Consider the following 21,032-nt stretch of genomic DNA (forward strand, 5'->3'; position numbering starts at 1 on the left):
CTAGTATCTATCACAGTTATGTAAGGTACCTACCATTGTGGTATCTAAACACTGATGGTACCTAAGGTAAAACACTCCAAGCTTCATTCACATCCTACCCTGCCCATGTGCCTTTGCCCTAGAGGGGCCACCTCTAGGAACTCAGTCTCCATGGCCCCTTTGGTATTTGGCTGAGATTGCCAGCAAGGTGGGCAATTGATGCCATTTGTGGGAGAGGCTTTTGAGGTCTGAATACCTCTGGGCTAGGAAATGAACTGGGTCTCACGCAACTGAAGTCATATAGGGCCACCAGACTGGCATTCGACAGTAACAAAGTTAGCTCACTGCAGAATGGTGCTATGAACTGGTCACAGTGACTCATTACCAAGCCCTGGAGTCATTCAGTCCCCTCATTTGTGGATGGTTTGTTTTTTTTAGTTCTTGCCTCGCAGCTTTGCCTTTGGTGCTAGACAGTGGCTGTTGGGCCCTACACACTGCAGCGTGTCATGGCCACGCAGTAAGCCAAGCAGTCCAGCACACAGCCACAGAGAGCAAAAAATGTCCCTGTCATTCATGTAACCACAGACTGAGCCTCTTTCTGACAACAGCTCAAGGCTAAGAGCAGCTAAAGAAGGATCACTGCTACCGGAGTGGCTTTCATTTAGAATCGCTAAAGAACCAGCTCAGGAGACCTAGGTAATAATTAGTCTTTGATACTAGTAAAGTCAAAATCAGGTTAGAAAAATCTGTAACCAAGTAAAAGTAATTGTCTCTTTCATTATGGGAGGTCACTTCTTGGTGCTCCTATGGTGCACGAATATGATTGTTTTCTGTATCCTCCTCAGATTACGAGTCAGTCCAGATGAGAGGAATGTCTCCAATGTTTCATTAAATACATATATAAAAGCCGCTAAGTCTCCCTGCACCCCCTCCAGAAGGCTGGACTGTGATTACGCTGAAGACAAGTGGCCTGTTTATTGCTCTCATGCTATTCCTTCTCCGATTCTCTTCCCACAGGCACAAGCTGTTTTCAGAGAGCAAGTGTTGAAATGCAAAGCCCCACAAAGGTTCTGGGACCTGCCTGTCTAGACATGCTCCACCCACAGTTGTAGATTTTAGAGCTGGTTTGGGGTGTAAAAGACTGGGTTTCTATGTTGCATCCAGCAGTTTTTGTCCCAAAAGGCAGGGGAAATGATTAGTGTAACAAATCAAGAGATGCATAAAACAAGACATATTATGTAACTCGCCCTTGAGCGGGTCTAGATCCCTGCTTCTTTAGCTTCAAAAACACGAGCTAAGAGAATTCTTGTGATTGGAACTAGTAGAGGGTCCTTTATTCTCTCTGTCTTTCAGCCACGATAGGTCTACAGAGAATACACACTATAGTCACTAAAATTCCTGATGTGCTAAGGGCCCCCAGCTTGCTTGTAAAATCAAGGCCAAATGGAGAATCATAATCCATTGTTGGTTGAGAATGTTAATAGCTTGCTGCAGTGGGGGCAAGCTGCCAGCTTCTCTCAGATAAGCAGCTTTTAGGCCCTTGCTCATGAAGTCATCTCTTGATGCAGACAATCTCACTAGTTATAGCCCTTGTCTCCAATCTTCCCTTTTGAGGGAAAGTTATTGAGCTGCTTGTGGCAAAGCAATTTAAGAGTCATCAGTTTTCTTTGATTCCCTTCTGTCAAGCTGTAGTCCTGGATATTGTTAATTTTTCCCCAACATAAAGAATGAACTTTTTTTTTTTCAGTTTGACTCAATTTTATTTTCAATTAAGGAAAAAAATTGACAAAAACAAGAAAGAATGGAAGTAAAGTCTCCAAAGAGAGAGCACAGTGTGTATGTGGTTCCTCTTTAACATGCTGCATCAGTTCTGCATCACAAAATGGCAGCTGCCCACACAGACAGTAGACTCTTAGAAACCCAAAGGGGAAGTGCACTAAAAACAAAATCATAGCTACCTAGCTGCATACATCAGAGGCATGGCACAAAGACTGCATTGGTCTCAGTGGATGTTGACCTTCTTCTATGGATGGAAAAAAACATTGGGTGTCCCGTATGGAATCATTTAGATGCATCAAACAGTCTTTGATACCATTGACCATGAGGTTGTGTTGAGTGGCTGTTTTTTCTTTGGTGAGAACCCAGCAGCTGTTGTTTGACAATTGCCCATCGGCCCTGAAGGCTTTCTTGTGCAGGGTATGGAAAGGTTCCATTTGGTCACCTCTCCTGTCCAACATGCATCAGAAATGGAGCAGAGAATATACACCTCTACCTCGATATAATGCTGTACTCAGGAGCCAAAAAAAATTACCGCGTTATATGTGAAACCGTGTTATATTGAACTTGCTTTGATCCGCCGGAGTGCGCAGCCCCGCCCCCCCGGAGCACTGCTTTACCGCGTTATATTCAAATTCATGTTATATCGGGTCGCGTTATATCGGGGTAGAGGTGTACAAAATTAGAATTCCCTCCTTTCCAGCATAGACTTCTGACAAGTTGACACTCTCTCATTTCCTAGTCAGAGAGAGGTTTGTGTGTCCATTGCAAACATAAATCAATTTATACATTTCCCCATAAACAGTCTCCAATCATTTCAAGTGCCATCTCTCTTTCTCTCATTTTTGGCCACCTGAACAAATAACCTTTCATGCGTATAATTCATTTAATTTGTTTTGTGTATTTCTAATGGGTTAGGTAACACCTTTCTTGGAGCAGACTCCATTAGCATGTAAATGAACAATTTCCACAAGGAACTCATTAGAGCAATGCCAAGTCAGAGGGCCCTTGATTCAGAGCAAACCCTTCCTAGTCCATTGTGTAACAAAGATCCCAGTGCTAGTTTTAAGTTGACTAGAGAAATGCAAAAGTAACAATCAAACAAATATTGAAAAGCTGGACAAGGTGATGGTGACACCTGTCCCAGACTAGCCTAAATGACAGATTTCACCTGCACATAGTTTATGAAGATAAACTGTTTTATGATTTACTTGGGAATAATTACAGTTGGGTGACTGTCTAGATTAGTGATCTGCAGTTGCTGTTGGCATTAGCTCCTGTCTAATGGCACAAAATTCTATATCTATCAACTCTCAAGTAAAAGGAGTTTCAGGAGAATTGGGAAGTCCAGCCAAGTTATTGGATTTATTTTAGAGCTGTCAAGCAATTAAAAAAATTAATCACGATTAATCGCACTGTTAAACAATAAGAGAATACCATTTATTTAAATATTTTTAGATGTTTTCTACATTTTCAAATATATTGATTTCAATTACAACACAGTGTACAGTGCTCACTTTATGTTTATTTTTGATTACAAGTATTTGCACTGTAAAAAACAAAAGAAATAGTATTTTTCAGTTCACCTAATACAAGTACTATAGTGCAATCTCTTTATCATGGAAGTTGAACTTACAAATGTAGAATTATGTACAAAAAACTGCATTAAAAATAAAAACGTAAAACTTTAGCACCTGCAAGTCCACTCAGTCCTACTTCTTGTTCAGCCAATCACTCAGACAAACAAGTTTGGTTACAATTTGCAGGAAATAATGCTGCGCGCTTCCTGTTTACAATGTCACCTGAAAGTGAGAACAGGTGTTCTCATGGCACTGCTGTAGCCAGCATTGCAAGATATTTATGTGGCAGATGCGCTAAAGATTCATATGTCTCTTCATGCTTCAACCACCATTCCAGAGAACGTGTCCATGCTAATGATGGGCTCTGCTTGATAACGATCCAAAGCAGTGCAGAGCGACGCATGTTCATTTTCATCATCTGAGTCAGATGCCACCAGCAGAAAGTTGTTTTTCTTTTTTGGTGGTTTGGGTTCTGTAGTTTCTGCATCAGAGTGTTGAGCTTTTAAGACTTCTGAAAACATGCTCCACACCTCATCCCTCTCAGATTTTGGAAGGCACTTCAGATTCTTAAACTTTGGGTTGAGTGCTGTAACAATCTTTAGAAATCTCACATTGGTACTTTCTTTGCGTTTTGTCAAATCTGCAGTGAAAGTGTTAAAATGAACAACATGTGCTGGGTCATCATCCGAGACTGCTATTACATGAAATATATGCTGAATGCAGGTAAAACAGAGCAGGAGACATAAAATTCTCCCCCAAGGAGTTCAGCCACAAATTTCATTAACGCATTATTTTTTGAATGAGCGTTATCAGCATGGAAGCATGTCCTCTGGAATGGTGGCTGAAGTATGAAGGGTCATACAAATGTTTAGCATATCTGGCACGTAAATACCTTGTAATGCCAGCTACAAAAGTGCCATGCAAATGCCTGTTCTCACTTTCAGGTGACATTGTAAATACAAATAAAAAGGTTTAAAACAAATAAAAGGAAGTTCTTCTTCACACAACGCACAGTCAACTTGTGGAACTCCTTGCCTGAGGAGGTTGTAAAGGCTAGGACTATAACAGGGTTTAAAAGAGAACTAGATAAATTCATGGAGGTTAAGTCCATTAATGGCTATTAGCCAGGATGGGTAAAGAATGGTGTCCCTAGCCTCTGTTTGTCAGAGGGTGGAGATGGATAGTAGGAGAGAGATTACTTGATCATTAACTGTTAGGTGCACTCCCTCTGGGGCACCTGGCATTGGCCACTGTCAGTAGACAGGATACTGGGCTGGATGGACCTTTGATCTGACCCAGTATGGCCATTCTTATGTTCTTATGAAGCAGGCAGCAGTATCTCCCACAAATGATAGACTATCAGGGTTGGAGGTCATCTAGTCCAACCCCCTGCTCAAAGCAGGACCAATCCCCACTAAATGTATACAAATTTATTTGTCTTAGCGATTGGCTGAACAAGAAGTAGGACTGAGTGGACTTGTAGGCTCTAAAGTTTTCATAGAATCATAGAATATCAGGGTTGGAAGGGACCTCAGGAGGTCATCTAGTCCAACCCCCTGCTCAAAGCAGGACCAATTCCCAACTAAATCATCCCAGCCAGGGCTTTGTCAAGCCGGGCCTTAAAAACCTCCAAGGAAGGAGACTCCACCACCTCCCTAGGTAACGCATTCCAGTGCTTCACCACCCTCCTAGTGAAATAGTGTTTCCTAATATCCAACCTAGACCTCCCCCACTGCAACTTGAGACCATTGCTCCTTGTTCTGTCATCTGCCACCACTGAGAACAGCCGAGTTCCATCCTCTTTGGAACCCCCCTTCAGGTAGTTGAAGGCTGCTATCAAATCCCCCCTCATTCTTCTCTTCTGGAGACGCAGGGCTGGAGGTGTGTGTGTGCTGGGAGGGTGTATTTGGGGGCTCCTGGAGGGGTGTGTGCACTGGGATGGGAGGGGGTACTTGGAGTGCTGGAAGGGATATTTGGGGTACTGGAGGGGGCATCTGTGGCCTCACACTTGAGATGGAGGGCAGTGTTGCGCTCCCTGTCATAGTGGCAGGCGCAGGCCTGGGAAGCAGCACCAGCCCATCAGTCAGGGTCTCCCCGTGGGCCTCTCCCTCTCCCCAGGGCAGGGAGCCAGGGCCTGGCCCTGTCAACCCTCCCGGCTAGGCTCTGAGGCCCTGCAGCAATAGGGATGCTAACTTTCTAATTGCTGTAAACTGGACACCCGGCCCTGCTTTCCCCTGAGGCTCCGCCCCCAGTCCCACCTCTTCCCCAAGACCCCACCCCCCGCTCCCTCCTTTCTCCCGTCACTCGCTCTCTCCTGTCCCGACACTCACCTGCCAGCTGCAGAGCTGGGCTGGGAGGAGCTGATGTGGAGCCTGCCTGCCTGCCCAATCGAGGCACAGGGGGTTTGGGGGTCAGTCCCCAGAGCGAGGGCTGGGGAAATCGGGGCACAGTGGGGTAGGCAGACGAGATTCCCCCCACCCCCTGGGTGGCGGTGGCACCGGTACCTACCTCTCTGCTGGAGAGGCTGGAGCTGGGTCCCAGAGCCAGCCGGCTCTCTCTGTAAAGAGTCAGCAGCTGAGCAGATACCAGCTCCTCCAGGCTCCAGCAGCAGTTGCTGCTCCTCCCGCCCCTGGTGGCGGAGGCCGGTTACTGTGGGTTCCCTTTTCGATTGGACTTTCTGGTCAAAAACCAGACACCTGGCAGCCCAGCGCAGCGGGTCAGGTGGCCCAGCCAAGAGGCGCTTGCAACTCCGCTTACCTGGCAGGCTGGGCTGTGGCAGATGGGATACAGCAGCTGGGGATGCAGGGGAGGGACCCATTGGAGCACAGAGACAGCTCCTTCTGAGCTGCAATGTGTGCTCCGCTTGAAAAATCCCAGATATTTCCTCTTATTTGAAAAATCCACCCGGACAGAGAGCAGACTACCAAAGAAATAAGTAATGTCCGGGAAAACCTAGCCGTATGGTAACCCTGCTCCCTTTTCTGTTTGTAAGATGTGGCTTTTTTCTCATGCAGATGTAACACATATGGAACAATAATTTGTTAATTTGAAGGCTCAATCCACTCTGTTTCTGCAACAGATCAGGGCAAAGTTTCTCCCTGCTGATTTGTCCAGCTCTAGGGGCTGGTCTACACTGGGGTGGGGGGAGGTGTCGATCTAAGATATGCAACTTCAGCTATGCGAATAGCGTAGCTGAAGTCGAAGTATCTTAGATCGAATTACCTGGGATCCACACGGCGCGGGATTGATGGCCGTGGCTCCCCCGTCAACTGCGCTACCGCCGCTCGCTCTGGTGGAGTTCTGGAGTCGACGGTGAGCGTGTTCGGGGATCGATACATTGCGTCTTAACGAGACGCGATATATCGATCCCGGATAAATCGACTGCTACCTGCCGATACGGCGGGTAGTGAAGACGTACCCTTGCTCTCCCCTGTATTCCAATCACAGTGTAGCTAAGTTAAAGTGCAGTGTCTATAACACATTGCAGTGGAGCTGAATCAGTTCACATGCAGCTGGATCAGTCCCCCCACCCTCCCTTTGTCATTCCTGGCTGATTCATTAGGCTCAGACTATTCAAAGTGATGGAAATTACATTTAGGTCAGAAATGTATTCTAAATATAATGGGTGTTTCTAAAAGCATCTTATGCAGAGACTCACTGTCTGCTGCAAATATGACAGCATGTGGATCTGCAGAACCATGTTAATTACTGTCCTTACTACATTTTTATGGTACAAAAGGAGCTCCCAAAATCTGATTTTATTTTGTTAATTAGGTGCTCTCTAAATAAGAGAGCCACCTTCTGGCAGTTCTCATTAAGGAGCCCAAACAGGAAAAAGCCCAGATATCCCCAAGTAATGGGGCACGTGTTGGGGGGGGGAGGGGGGCGGGAGGACGACAACACAACAAATAGCAAAAACTATTGTTCTACAATGATGTTGGAGCTGGAAATGTTTGGAGCCACTGATTGATACATGAACTGGACAGATGCTGGTTGTAAACTAATGTTAGGGATAGGGCATGAGTTTGGTGAGGTGAATTCTATGATTCTATGAGGTGCCTGTGATTCTAGGGGTTTCACCCACACCCGTAAGGGGTTGTGTTACCATCTACTCTGCAATCCTAGGTGCTTCTGTGCTGTGCAGCTTTGGCTCAGTGCCCTGGCACTGGCTGCCTGCTCACAGCACAGTGGTCTCACCCTGGCTACAGCTTGCAGGGTGACACCAACAGCCCTTCCAGTCCTGAGCCTCCGCAAAGCCATCTCCCCTGCAGCGTCCTGTCCCTCTCATTGGCCCCTAACAGAAGTTTAAGCTCGCTGCCTCCAAAGAGGCAGGGGAGACACCAGCCTGATAGTTTGGCTGAGGATTCTACCCTTCAGTTTAATACACGGCACCAAGATGGTTTTGTAATAAACCAAGAATAAGTTTATTAACAAAGAACAGTGATTTAAATGATGAGTAATAGGACAGACAGGACGGTTACAAGTAAAACCAAACCAAACAGGGCTTGTAGTGACTAAAACTTTATTCTGTCAAGTAACTGTTTTTGTCTATGCAGGTTTCTCACCTGTAGTCAGTTTCCAGCTCCTCCTGGGCCAAGTTGAGCCACTTTTCGTGACCTCCAAGAGTGCTGCTCCTTTATGTCCCACAGGTAATGGATATCCCAAAGTCTTTCAGTTCTTTCTTATATCCTCAACAGATAGCTTTTTTCTCAAAGTCAGGAAACCCTCCTGGGGGCTCAGCTTTCTGTATTCACCTGGGAGCCACTGCCATGTTAATTTTTCAGTTTCCTGTGATTTTGCAATGGAAATGGACTTCCTGTGATCCCTGATGCACATGAATAGTCCACTGTTCTTAGCCATTTTTCAGTTGAGCTCAAGAGGCGTTGGCCATTCTCCATCCTCTGGAAAAAAATCTGTTTTTGATTCCTGGGTCTGTTTACAGACTCCCAAACATAATATCAGAGTAGCTATAAATTCACATACAGCATCGTTATTTACATTTCACGGTGATATTAATGGCTAGCATGTTGCTAATTTTCAAATGGTATTACAAAACACGGTTTAAATAAATATCATGACAAGTGTGTGAGGTGTATTGAGCTAGTCAAGTCAACTGAGTTGTACTGATAAATGCGAGGGGGTCTTTTGCCATCAGGCATTGGGGTGCACTTAGTGTCACAGTGGCCATTACACTGTGGTCATGGACTCCTATTCCATAGGGCAATGGCCTTGTTTTGATGATCCTCTGAAGGCGAATGGAACCTGTCGGTTTCCAGAAGGCTCTGAGGGAACGTATTATGTACTTGGCAGACCACTCTATTGGTGATCCAGTTGGACTTTTTAATGGACTAACATTGTCCTGTTCCAGAAACTGAGCTCCGCAGAGCAGAGCTGCTGTTCCTCCTTAGGTACAATACTGAGGGGAGGTGGCAAGAGTAGCTGGAAACCAACTACAGGTGAGAAACCTGCTTAGACAAAGATGGTAACTTGATGGAATTAAGTTTTAGTCACTACACGACCTGGGAGCTAGACCACTCCTCCTCTTACTGTTTGCCTGAGGTCCCCTTCACAGTGGTATCCTGTTGAGTTTGCAGCTGGGTTACAGATCTGGGTGGGGTGCTATGGTTCTGTTGCTCCTGATCTTCTATTTCTTTGGGTGAGGTGTCCAGATATGATTGAATATGTTATAATAAGCAAATGTGGGTTAAGATGCCTCGAGACTCTTGGCTGTTAATGCCTAGAATAGATTAATACTCCCGAGCCTGCTATGTGTGAATCACAGCCACTGTCATTGTGGCCAGGACTCCTGATGGGGTCTGAAAACATCAATCCTGAACAGGCTGAAGAGGCTCTTTGCCGAGGAGTGTGATATACTCGCTCCCCTTTAGGGACTGAGCCCATCACAACCCCCTGCCTCCATTCATTTGGGTTGCAGCAGACTGGAAATCCAGCAGAGAGCTGCTACATAGCCACCCAGAGCCTACCTCATATGGTCCCATCCCACGAACCTGTTTTATGAAGCATTTTCATCATAGAATAGCTCATTGCCTCATTGCCCAAGTTCAGCTGCACCCCCATGCACACTCATTCCCAACTGTAAACTTTCCATTTCATTGATGAAAGCAGCCTGGTTTATGCTTCATCTGTTCCCTGTTACTTCCTGCTCCCCAACGGGCTTCAGCAGGAGAGAAACGAGAGCTAAGCCTTCTGCTTTTCCCCCACTAAGCCTTGTCAAACTTCTCAGCAGCCAGCCAGGAGCCCCAGGGCATCATGAAGTCAAGGCTCTTAGATCTTTCAGGGCGGGGGTAATTCTATTTTTCTGCCCTTCCTCCAGGGGATCTCCAACTCCCCTGCTGCTCTGCTAGTGCCAGTCTGCTTAATCTGAGTCTGTTTGAAGAAGGCAGCAACAGGGAAAAGAAAAGTTGGAAGGACAGACATGTTGTTTCCAGGCAGCTGCTTCTTGGGATCGATGTGAAAAATCAAATCAAACTCTCCTCTAGTCTCAAGTTATGGTACATCCCCTCCAAATAGCCAGCCAGCCTGGCAATTAGCCTGTCTGAGGAGGTAAATTCATTTTAAGTAAGGAAGGCTGCACACTTCATTGTGAAGGAAGCAATGCTCTCTCAGTCAGTGATAGCTGGCACCTGCATTTCTTACTGGCTTTGCGATGTTATATATAGTACAACAAATGACAGAGACACATGGCTGAGACAGATTTCAGGTGCTCAGGTACTGAAGTGCCTGGACTACATAAATAGGCTTTTTTTCTTCTCATTGTAGGCAGAGGTGCAATCCTGTGACCTGGCATTTACTAAGCAGACAAACTGCAGATGATGCTGAAGTCAGGAACAGAAACCTAGTGCCGTGGAGTTACAAGAGACTGTTGTGCAGGCTGGTCTTGTAGCTAGATCACAGGACACACAGTCATTTGATTTTAATTACCAGAGGCAGTGTGGTCCAGTTGTTAGATTGGGCCTCCATCAGAACTCACGGGCTCAATTCCTGGCTTCACCATTGATTTGCTTTGTGATTTCCAATCTTGCACTTGGCAGTGCTTCACTTTCAGCAATTGCCACAGTGACAGTTCTCTGGGATAGTGTGTGTGCACAGTCCCTCTTCACAGAGTACATTTGAAAAGTGCCATTGGCGTTCACTGCTCCTGTTCGAAGGAACATTTATCACAACAGGACAATAACTGTGCATTGCTGTCCTTTCACAAGAGTCCTGAACTGGCTGGGATAAACTGGCCGGCAGATCCTGGGAGTCAGCAGCTGTTAGGGGACAATACACCTGCTCCCATACCTACCTCCAGTCTCCCAGCAGAGTGGGGGCATCTCAGGAAATTGCCACTGATGGACCAGAAATGCCAGGAGTGCCCTATAAACATTTGGATGGATTCCTGATGGTAGGTATATTATTAAGTTTGGGAATCTTGTTGAATGACGTAATATAAAGATCATACATGGATAAAGCCCAGTTTTCCTACCATAACTATAAGCCACAGTAAAATGTGTTACACAGCTGATTCCTTTATAATCTCTCATACGCTAGTTGCTTGATGTAACAATGGGTAACACTGTTCCTTTGCTAAAGCTTTAACAAACCTAAGATCTGATCCTGCAAATACTAAAGCAAAGTAGAAACTACTAGTGTTAGCAAGTTTGGTTCCACAGTTCCTAGCCAATGGTCCCTTGTATCTACTCCCTTATAATGTGTCACCTTGTATTCAGCTTCCTGAAATCTGTAAAGCTCCTTTCAGCTGACCACTATTTGGCATGATTTAGCATCTCTGTGGTTTGATAGTCACACTTATCGTGTCTCATACACACTTCCATGCCATATTAGCCATTTTAAATTGGCAGCAAGACAACTTTAGGACAGCCAGCATTTCAGCAATATTCACTTCCTCAGCGAAGAAGGAAAAAGAATGGGAGTGCTAACCATAAGATCCCTCTGACACAGGAACCAACCATGGCTCCCAACTACAAAAAACACCATGGAAAACGGTGCAAAGGATTCTGAGATGTATCCAAGGAAGAACCAGTGATGACACTGAAGGTGGGGTTATGGTTTGAAAGCCTTTCAAATAGCATATTAAACATATCAGAAGCCTTAGAAGAAGCAAACAATCCCAGCTGAGCAAGTAATAAATAGATTGAAAAGACAACCTAGGACAGAAGCATCATTTTATTCATTTATTTTAAAAATGACAAATTTAACACACTATTTTTAAAAAAGGGTAAAATATCAAGATGCTGAAAATAAAACTACAAAGGAGGCATCACAGGGCTAGTCAGTATAAAATACCTTTACAGTTTAAATGCTCGGCAAATCTGTACCAATTCGTGTAAATCAAACAGCACTTGATACAGCCTCTAAACACAAAATCCTTTTATCACTTTGTTTTACCATAGCACTGGATAAGAAAACACAACGATTAAAAAAAAGTAACACTTTTAAATTGAAAGGTAACATTACAAATACGATATTGCTATAGGCACTGGTAAAAATGGTTTTCTTTGAACAAATAGTGCAGTGCCATGCTAAATAGCAGTATTGAGAACTCTGCATAATTCCTTTTCAAACTATACAAACCTTTTGGTGTTCGTGAAATTAAAACTAGCTATGCTGGTTCCCTGGTACTGCCTGGCTGACAGCCCAATCTATTGTGAACTCAGGCTGTAACATCGGGGCTTAGACGGGGTAAGGTGAGGGGACAGGCAGTAACAGTATACTGCACTGAAAGTAGTCTCTGGGTAGCTCAGAGTACTCGACCAGTGCAGTTCCTTCAGTGGGTTTCATTACACTGAAAATGAGCCAAGACTTTCAAACTTGGGTGCTTCAAGTTACACCTGTCCTTGAGGTGCTGAGCACCCACAGCTTCCATTGAAACCAACAGGCACTATGAGCACACTCAGCACCTTTGAGAATCAAGTTATTTGTTAGATGCTTATGCTGAAATCTCATATTTGAAAATTCTGACAGATGGGTGTGGAGGGTGGGGCATGTGGAAGAGGGGAACAGGCAAGGACAGGCCTGTCTTTTCACAGAGGACTGAAGTCCCTGATCGCTGAAAAGGGAGATTGAAAACCAGATAGTCTTTCAAATGAGCATCACCCAGAGATCTGTATTCTCCTTTCCAGAGCTCGTCTCCCCATCAGAAAGCAGCCTCCCATTTACATCCTCAGTTACAACGAACACCATCAGCTGTCCACTCCAGGGCTCCTAACCGTGTTGGAAAAGAATCTCAAACACAACTTGGGCAAAATACATGGTTGAATCTAAGCAACATAGTTCAGTCTGAGCAAGCTTGGGCTACAAACCCTATTGAGAGGTTTAGCTAGAGACCTGTAGGAAGACCGAGGAGGACAGGGAGCAAGTATGGTATCTGCTCACATGGTTGTTTAGAAATAAAAATCCCTGTGCACTGCAGTCATCTGCAATGGGTTAGCGACAACCTCATTGTGCCCGGTACTACAGCCCAACCCTGCTCAGGCACCATGTCCACATGCAACTGCATCTACAGCCTGTCTCGGCATCCAACGCACAGACCCTCAGTGTCACTTGCACTCTCCTGTTCTGTAACACTGAGGAGCAAGGCCTGATCAGACCACAGAGCACCCAAGTCCTCCGCGAGGAGGGAGCTGGACTGCGTCAGAATCTGTTCCCTGGCCTTCTATAAAAAGAATAAACCTCAGGCGAAAGGAGGCTGTTGGGCTAAAGCAGCAGCAAGTGAGGGCAACCCTGAAGTGGAGCTTCACCTTGCAAGCTTTCTGTCCTGATTAAAAAATATCCACATGCTCCACCACCCACCTTTGCTCCCTCCCCTTTTGGCACACCCAGTTAGTTTTAGCCCCCCACCCCCCATTGTGTGGGATGCCCAAGATCAGCAGTTCCTTTAGTCAGGGAGCAGTTCTAAGCCCCAAGCCCCTGCATGACAGACTGTAGGGAAGGGAGAGATGCAGTTCAGTCTTTTGTTTCACTAGGGAGTCTCCTGTTAAAATTCACCTTTAAAAGCTGTCGTGGCGGGAAAGGGTTAATCAAACATATCCTCAAACATACGCTGCCCCATGGCTATATAAAGTTCCTTCTCCTCTGGGGTCATTTGGGCCACCAGCTCAGGCCGCTGGCTCACTTGACTGTAAGAGAACGGACGTCCGGCCACCATGACAGTGGGGTCCTCTGCCACCACTTCAAATTCCTCCTCATCCTCTTCATCCTCGAGGCCATAGAGTGTAGCTGTGGCAGCAGGCAGGCGGGGTGGAGATTCCTCCTCTGATTCACTGGTATCGCTCTCAGAGTCGCTGGCATTGCCGCTGGCTAAGGGAGCAGCCCCCCCGACACCAGCTGCAGAGACAGAGGGGGTTTTCTTCTCATGGATAAGCAGGGCACGCATCACCTCCTCGTTATCGTCCAGAGTCGCGCGGCCTTCCCCACGTTCCTGAAACGCATCCATATCTTGACCACCTGCAAGAAAGCATAAAGGAATGGTAGGCAAGTCATCATACCGATACATCATGCTGGCCATTAAGGAGGGAGCATGATGTGCCGGTTAGGGCAGCCTGCAACTGGGGGTCAGAACTCCTTAGTTCTAGTCCCAGCTCTGTCACTGACTGTACGGCCTGGAGCAAGCTGTTTCCCTTCTCCACTGCTTCCTCCCTGCCCATCTTAAAGTCGAGAGAGTTATACTCACCCAGCAGACCTCAGAGCAGGGCGAGGCTTAACATGTGCTAATTGCTGACAGACTATGTGAAAGGTCTATAGTCATAGTGGTTCCCAACCCATGGGGCACAATGGGGGACACCCCACTTGCAAGAGAACGGCAAGTTGTTCTGTATCAGAGAATGCAGCAAGAACAGGTCAATTCCAACCCTACCAATCATCTCTTGCTCACCTCTGATCGACCCATAATACCAGCCTCCATCATCTGCTCGCTCATTTTCAAACAAGCCCCTTTGTGCTGTCTCCCAGGCTGCCTCACATGCTTGGGAGCAGCAGCGCCCCATAAACACCCACAAAGCTACCTCATTATCCACCTTCAGATCCTCTCTCAAAACTCTCCTTGCTGTGATGCCTACAAAAACTTGACAACAGTTAGGCTGCTGGTGTGCTGAGGCCGCTCCCTACCTACTATGCTGATGACTTGTACTCCCCTCTGATGACTTGTCTTATATTTAGGTTGTAAGCTCCCTGGGGCAGGGACTGCCATGTTGTTCTGTGCTTGTACAGTGCCTAGCACACTAGGGCCCTGGTGCCACCATAATATAAATAAAGGTATTTGGAAGAGGACCCTAAGAGTGGTATCAGAAGAGGAAGGCAGCCAAGCAGGAACCTTTTGGACCCCAAAACAAAAATGCAGGTCATTTAAGGAGGTTCAATAATTACCTGGCTCTTGGCTTTACCTTCCCCAGCAGCACTCAGTGTGGTGCATCATTTCCTTATTTCAGGTTGAACCTCTCTAATCTGGCACTCCCTGATCTGGCAACATCCGTGGTTCGACATAGGCACCAGCTCCGTGGATGCTCTGGGGCTGGAGCACCATGGGGAAAAATTAGTGGGTGCGGAGTATCCACGGGCGTCAAGCTCCCCTCTTTGCCCCTCTTGTGCACCGGCGGCCCCACGCTTACCAACTCCTTCTCCTCCCTCCCAGCGCTTCTGGAGCACCGTGAATAGTTGATTTGTGGCCTTCAAGCTCCGGGAGGGAGGAGGAGGACCTGGGGTTGGCAGCTGGGACCAGGGGCCAGCATCGGAGCCCCCGGGCAGGGGGCCGGCGGCCGGAACCCCAGGTGGCAGCAGGGCCCCCAGGCGGGGGATCACGCTGGGCGCAAAGCCTGGGGGTGTTGCAGCACCCCCCACACCCCTACTTCCTGCGCCTATGGAGACCGATGGTACTCTGCATTGACCTCCCATGGTTTGGCAAATTCTCTGGTTCGGCACCAGTTGGGTCCCGAGGGTGCCAGACTAGAGAGATTCAACCTGTAGTGTTTTTCCCCTCCTTACATTTAACTCTCAATACGGATGGTCCCAGGAATGTTCTGACTTCTCCACTTTGGAACATGCACCCAAAGAAGGTGGAGAGCCATCCTTCTAGGAAGGCAAGTGATTTGTCATCAGCAACCGGGCCCTCCCTCTTCTCATTCTGATTTAGACCCTCAGAGCAGGTTTACTGTGTAAACACTTAACATTCTGCCTCAATATGAAGGATAACCATTTTTGTCCAGATTGTGGGGCCACAGGAAAGCTCACTAGAAAGTAATTTGTAGGCTCTGAAGCTGGGCTTCCAAATACCAATGCTGCGTGGCTAATGATGCCATTGTTTAGAAAGCCAGCTGCCCCGGAAAGGATTCAGACAAAGAACGTCAATTATAAGAAGTCTCAGTGCAAGGCAGGCACCTAGACCCAGAGATATCTGGCAAGCCACTTCCCCAATCACATCTTTGCACAGAGAGCAGTAGTGTGTTAAAGGAGGTGCCATGGCAGGCAGCGCAAAGGATCCTGGAATGTATCTGAGTGCCAAAGGCATAGTTACAAACCAATGAGCAAGAAGAAAGGTCCCGTTAGGGGAATGAGGAACAGGTGGGCAGAAACTCCGTTTTTGGAGAACAGTATCTCAGGACTGGTCTGTTAGTGAGTGAGCACTGTGGTCCCAGTACTACTCTGGCAGTACTTCTTTTAACATAGTACACCCTACAGGGCCATAAACTATACCCATCTTGGCTCTATGGAAACTTTTTGATCACTGAGTAGAAAAAGCAGGGACAGTTTTCCTTTGAGAGTCTTTTTAGGTTAATAAATATAAATGTTTAGCTTCTGACCTTTAATTAAGATAAAATATGAACATATAAACAAGGAGGAGTGTCTTGGAACCTTGAAATTGCACCTGTCATGCAGGAAAAGAAAGTTTATTACAGGAACTTGGTATTATCAATAAAATTAATCCTGCATGGGAGGTGGAATCTTAAAGCCCCTTGACTGCATATGCAACGCAACATGCAAAGGGTGTATAAAAGGGCTGCTACTTTTCAAGCCAATTTCCTCTTTGTAGCCTGGGCTCTCTTTCAATCTGGGACGTGTTCCCTAGCTTTACTTCACTTGTAGGGGATTATAGTGCCCCAGGTGAGAGACGGACAAGACAGACACATACACGCATCGCAGTAGCGTCTTCTGTACTGGGAAAGGGCTGCATTTCTGTTAAGTAATATTTGCTGTGCAATCACTGGAAGAGTATGATAGTGTTTGAGTACACAGGGTGTCTACAGTTCAAGGATTCAGAAATAGAATTCTATTAAAAAGAAGTCTTTCTGAGCTTTTTTTCTGCGTAAAGCTCTTATCAGATTTTTATGTTTGGTGAGAGCACTGTGAGTCCACCCAACACTAATAAACCTGCAGGCAGACTGAAAAAATGTAGAATAAGAATGGATTTTAGGAGCCTTATGTGAAAATAAGGGATAAAAACTAGGACAGATTCCCCATGGCAAACTTTTTCTACTTCACCGAAAGACTCTGCATGTGAATGATCACTTGAGTTGAGCTGACTGGATTCCACCCTCACACGTTAATGCCACTTGCTCTCCCTTTCCTGAAGAGATGGAGCCTTGACCTTTAGTCCAGTTTCATCTATCCAGGTTCCAATACCATGCCCAGCACCATAACTCCCACTTGTCCCATAAGTTTCCTTAAAAATGAAACAGAAGGGGGTGTTTCATCTTTCCCCATAGGGAGGAGCAAACTGATGACGTTTTTGGTCATTCCCAGGAGCTAAGACTAGGTTGGAACTCAGTCCCACAAGAGAGAAAAGTCCTGTCTTCTCCACTGATGCATCCTTCAACTGTTTGACTGTTTCTTGGTTTTATGGAATGCTGCTGTCAAAAGGTGGTTCATTGTCATGATAAGAGAGGGGGTGGGTCTCAGGAACTTAAGGTCAGCCCCATGGTGGACTTTGAGTATCAAGACAATCTTGAACTAGACCAGCGGTTCTCAAACTGTGGGTTGGGACCCCAAAGTGGGTCATGACCCAGTTTTAATGGGGTCACCAGGGCTGGCTTAGACTTGCTGGGGCCCAGGTCCAAAGCTCAAGCCTCACCACCCGGAGCCGAAGCCCAACCGCCCAGGGTCGAAGCCAAAGCCATTGACCCGGGACGGCGAACTGCGGCCAGTGGGGGCGGTGATCGGCCGAACCTGCCGCGTCAGCAGGTAAATAAATTGGCCCAGCCCGCCAGGGTGCTTACCCTGGCGAGCCGCATGCCAAACGTTGCCGACCCCTGTTCTAGAGACAAGAGATCTTCTTTGTGAAAAAACATGATAGTCCCTCTCAGTGAGAAGTGCTATACTCTAGGAGGTTAACCAGCTGTAGTCCAAGTTTACTGAATGATTTACAGCCCAGAAGGGTTCTATGAATCATGACCTTGTGAAAATTCTTTGTGCTGGACTTTAGCATCTAATGATTTCTGCCGATGCCCAAGTTTTCTTCCTTCCATCTTTTTCTGTCACACATCATCCAAGAACCATGGAAATCTGTGTGGGTGGTGTGGTGGCAGAAGGCACTCTGGTGCCAGACTGTGGATAGCAACATTCAGAGTGTGGTTTTAGTTAATACGCTTTCTATAGGGTAAACAAAGTAATGTACAAGAGAATAAAAGGGAGCGCACCCTAAAAGCCATCAGTTAATAAGGCAGAAACACACTGCCTGACCATAATCACCTCAAGCTCTGGTTTTGTCAGATATCTGCCTGAACAGGGTTAGCCCACCATCCGCACCTCCATTCCCCTAAAAAAATCTCCTGCTGTTCTGTTCCACTCCTGGGGGTTACTTTGCAGGAAAAGGAAGATTTTAGTGTTTTGGATTTAATTAAAACAGAAGCATCAGAGAGATTCAATACTTCACTTTTTACCATGTCCTATATGTCAGAAACTAGCACATTGCATTAAGATTTCAGTAGCTCTATACAGGCAGAACTAGAACGAGATTCTCTTCAGATTTTTTTTTTTTTTAAGTCTCTGCTGATAGCCATTCTCATTGCATTTTGTCCTTCTTTGTGCTGGGTTTTTTGTTTCTGAAAATAAACACTTTGCTTTTGGGCTCTTGGTTACATTTCGCCATCTTCTGAGACACTGCCTGTTTCATTTGGTGTTGCTCACACAGCTCAAATGGTTGTATATTTCAATTGAATCACCCCGTTAAAAATCTAAAATGGTCTCCATTTATTAATTTTTTGTTTTGGGCTTTGAATAAGCTTTTCAAAGCAGGGACTGTCTGCTACTGTGTTTGCACAATGCCCAGCACAACGGGCCCACCATCTTGACTGTGGTCTTTTGGGGATATGACAAACAATAATAAAAGCACAAACTAACGAAAAAGACTGTTGATGGCGGATAGTCATAGGAGGAAGCAATAACGAGCAACCCACTATGGTGACTGATTCTCCTAATGTACTCACTCCCCCTCTTCCCCACACTCTCAAGATGCGGTTCTGATACATTGTTCTCCGCATACAATAGTTATCTTGAAAATCAACAAATAACCAGTTACAGAAGGGGAGAGTGGATACGTGAACATGGCATATTCACTAGTAGCCGATTTGGTGAGCCTTATGCTCAGCACACATACAATTTGAGTTTCATTTTCCATCCATGCCCAATTGGTAACAAGCTTTCCTGAAGAAGCTGAAAAATCTTTCATCCAAAACCAAACAAGTCATAATGGGCCAGAACATCTGTCTTTGACGCTCCCGGAAAAGCTAAGAAACAATTAATATTTTAGTAACACAATCACACCACTGTGGGCAACTCAGCTTTACTGACATGGGTTTCAATGCTGTGCCTAGTAAATCTTGTTCTCTTACACCTGCCTGGCTTTACATGGCAGATGAAAGATATAACAGCATAACAGGTTAGTGCTAAGATGCCAGGAGCAGCAGCTGTACACAGAAAGGGGCAAAAATGTTCTCCCCACTCTAAGAATTATGCAGCACTTCTCCCCTTTTAGCTTTTCTTACCATCTTTGATCTCATCTGGGTCATAAGCCCCCTGCACTGTACTTTCCCGCAGCCAAATTGGCCTCTCTCTGGTTGGCTTCCCTTCATTTGTTGACCGATTAAGATCCTCCTGGTCTTCCATGCTGATGACGACATTCTGGGTGTACAAGTCCTCGTATGATGGCCCTTTTGTTGTCCATGCTTCCCGATGGTATCCACCTGCTAGGCCAGCTGCCCCTGCAGCAGCAGCAGCAGCAGCACGTTCTTTGCTATGTAGAAGTCAAGGGGATAAAAAAAAGATACCATTCAGAATTAGTCCTTTTCTGTATAACAGACGTTTCCTGTTGTGATTTCCAAAAAGAGCCCAGGGAATTTAGCCACATACCTCCTATTAAAATTAATGATCTCCCATGATATGCTTGGAGAATCTCAACCCCCATTTCTTAACCATGTTGCCAAGCATTTCTAGACCAACTCTTTGATTGAGGAATATAGGGATCAAAATACTAGACAATCTCAACTACACACTGTGATTTGCAGGAGAGACACTAGACGGCAAGAAGGTTGTTAAGCTCTGTGAATATAATTACGTAGGAATAACAGCCAACCTGGTTATATGCCTGAATACTCTGAAATGAAAGTCACATCGATACACTACATGGCCCTTGCCAGTAGCTAGCTGGAAAAGTATTTATTTGCTGTTACACCATAGTCTTGTATTAAATAAATTAAAACACCAAGGTTTAACCAAGTGGGTTGACCGGATTGGAGTCTCATAATGCTCAGATGTGGGGATTCTTATTCATAGTGCTTATGAGCGATTAGATAAATTCACCTTGGAAAACTAAGTTGAAATCCCAGCTCTGATCACAAGTGATAGTGAACTTGCAAGAACAACCTGGTGAAGTTCTATGGCCTGTGTTATACAGGAGGTCAGACTAGATTATTTTAGTCAGGGGCTTGGGGGAAGGGAGAGGGGGTTTACAGGTCAGCAATAGAGTGGGGCAATGACTGAGATTTGGTGGAGGCTGTTGTCCTAACCCTGAGTAACAGAGGGTGGGAGGGGGGCGGCGGCTGAAAGTCAGTATTGATGGTTACTGGGCAGAACTGGGTGAGTGCCCAGGGCTGGAATAGCAAGGGGCTGCTCATCAGAATTTAGCACCAGCTTATTTTCTCAGTTGATCCATAGCTAAATCATTGTCATCCAGCTTCCTATCTGAGCCAGGAAAATGCACTACTTGGATCTGAATAAAGAGAACATAGAGCTGAATGTCCTCTGCCACTGATGGCAATGAGCCCAAATTACCTTCGCTATCTGGTCTTGTGCTCTTACGTGCATAGTGAGCAGGAAAGGCCACAGAAAGAATCTTCCCATTTTCCACTTGAGGGAAACCCAGGGTGAATGAACTGCTAGGCTAAAGTCGCTCAAAGGAATCAACAGATTCAATGGAGAATGCACCCATCCACTCTTAGTAGATCGTGCAAGCATTTTGAACACTTTATATAGTAAATGACATCAAAGGCTGCTGACAGATAATAAATATGCATGGGCACCACCTCCCTTTGTATAGGACATGATCAACCAAGCATGCTAATGCTGTTTCTGTATCATCCCCGGGGTTGAATCTATACTGATAGAAGATCCAGGTGAACCTAGAGGTGTTCTTCCATGATCTTCTCAATAAGATTCCCCAAAGAGGGAAAGTTTGAGAGAGGGTGGTAA

General features: G+C 45.9%; 1 protein-coding gene across 1 annotated transcript in view; it reads right to left on the reverse strand.

Annotated features, from left to right (window-relative positions):
• Positions 1-12,491: 12,491 nt before the first annotated feature.
• GTF2E1 (general transcription factor IIE subunit 1) overlaps positions 12,492-21,032 on the reverse strand; it is an 89,139-nt gene continuing 80,598 nt past the window's right edge. The window contains exons 4-5 of the mRNA XM_026657399.2: positions 19,331-19,578; positions 12,492-13,802 (exon numbers count right to left, since the gene is read on the reverse strand). Of these exons, the coding sequence (XP_026513184.1) occupies positions 13,372-13,802; positions 19,331-19,578 (679 nt within the window). The 3' untranslated portion in view covers positions 12,492-13,371. The remainder of the gene's footprint in view (positions 13,803-19,330; positions 19,579-21,032) is intronic.

Source organism: Terrapene carolina, unplaced genomic scaffold, assembly GCF_002925995.2.
Source record: "Terrapene carolina triunguis isolate 2854851 unplaced genomic scaffold, T_m_triunguis-2.0 Scaffold242, whole genome shotgun sequence".
Classification (NCBI taxonomy): domain Eukaryota; kingdom Metazoa; phylum Chordata; order Testudines; family Emydidae; genus Terrapene; species Terrapene triunguis.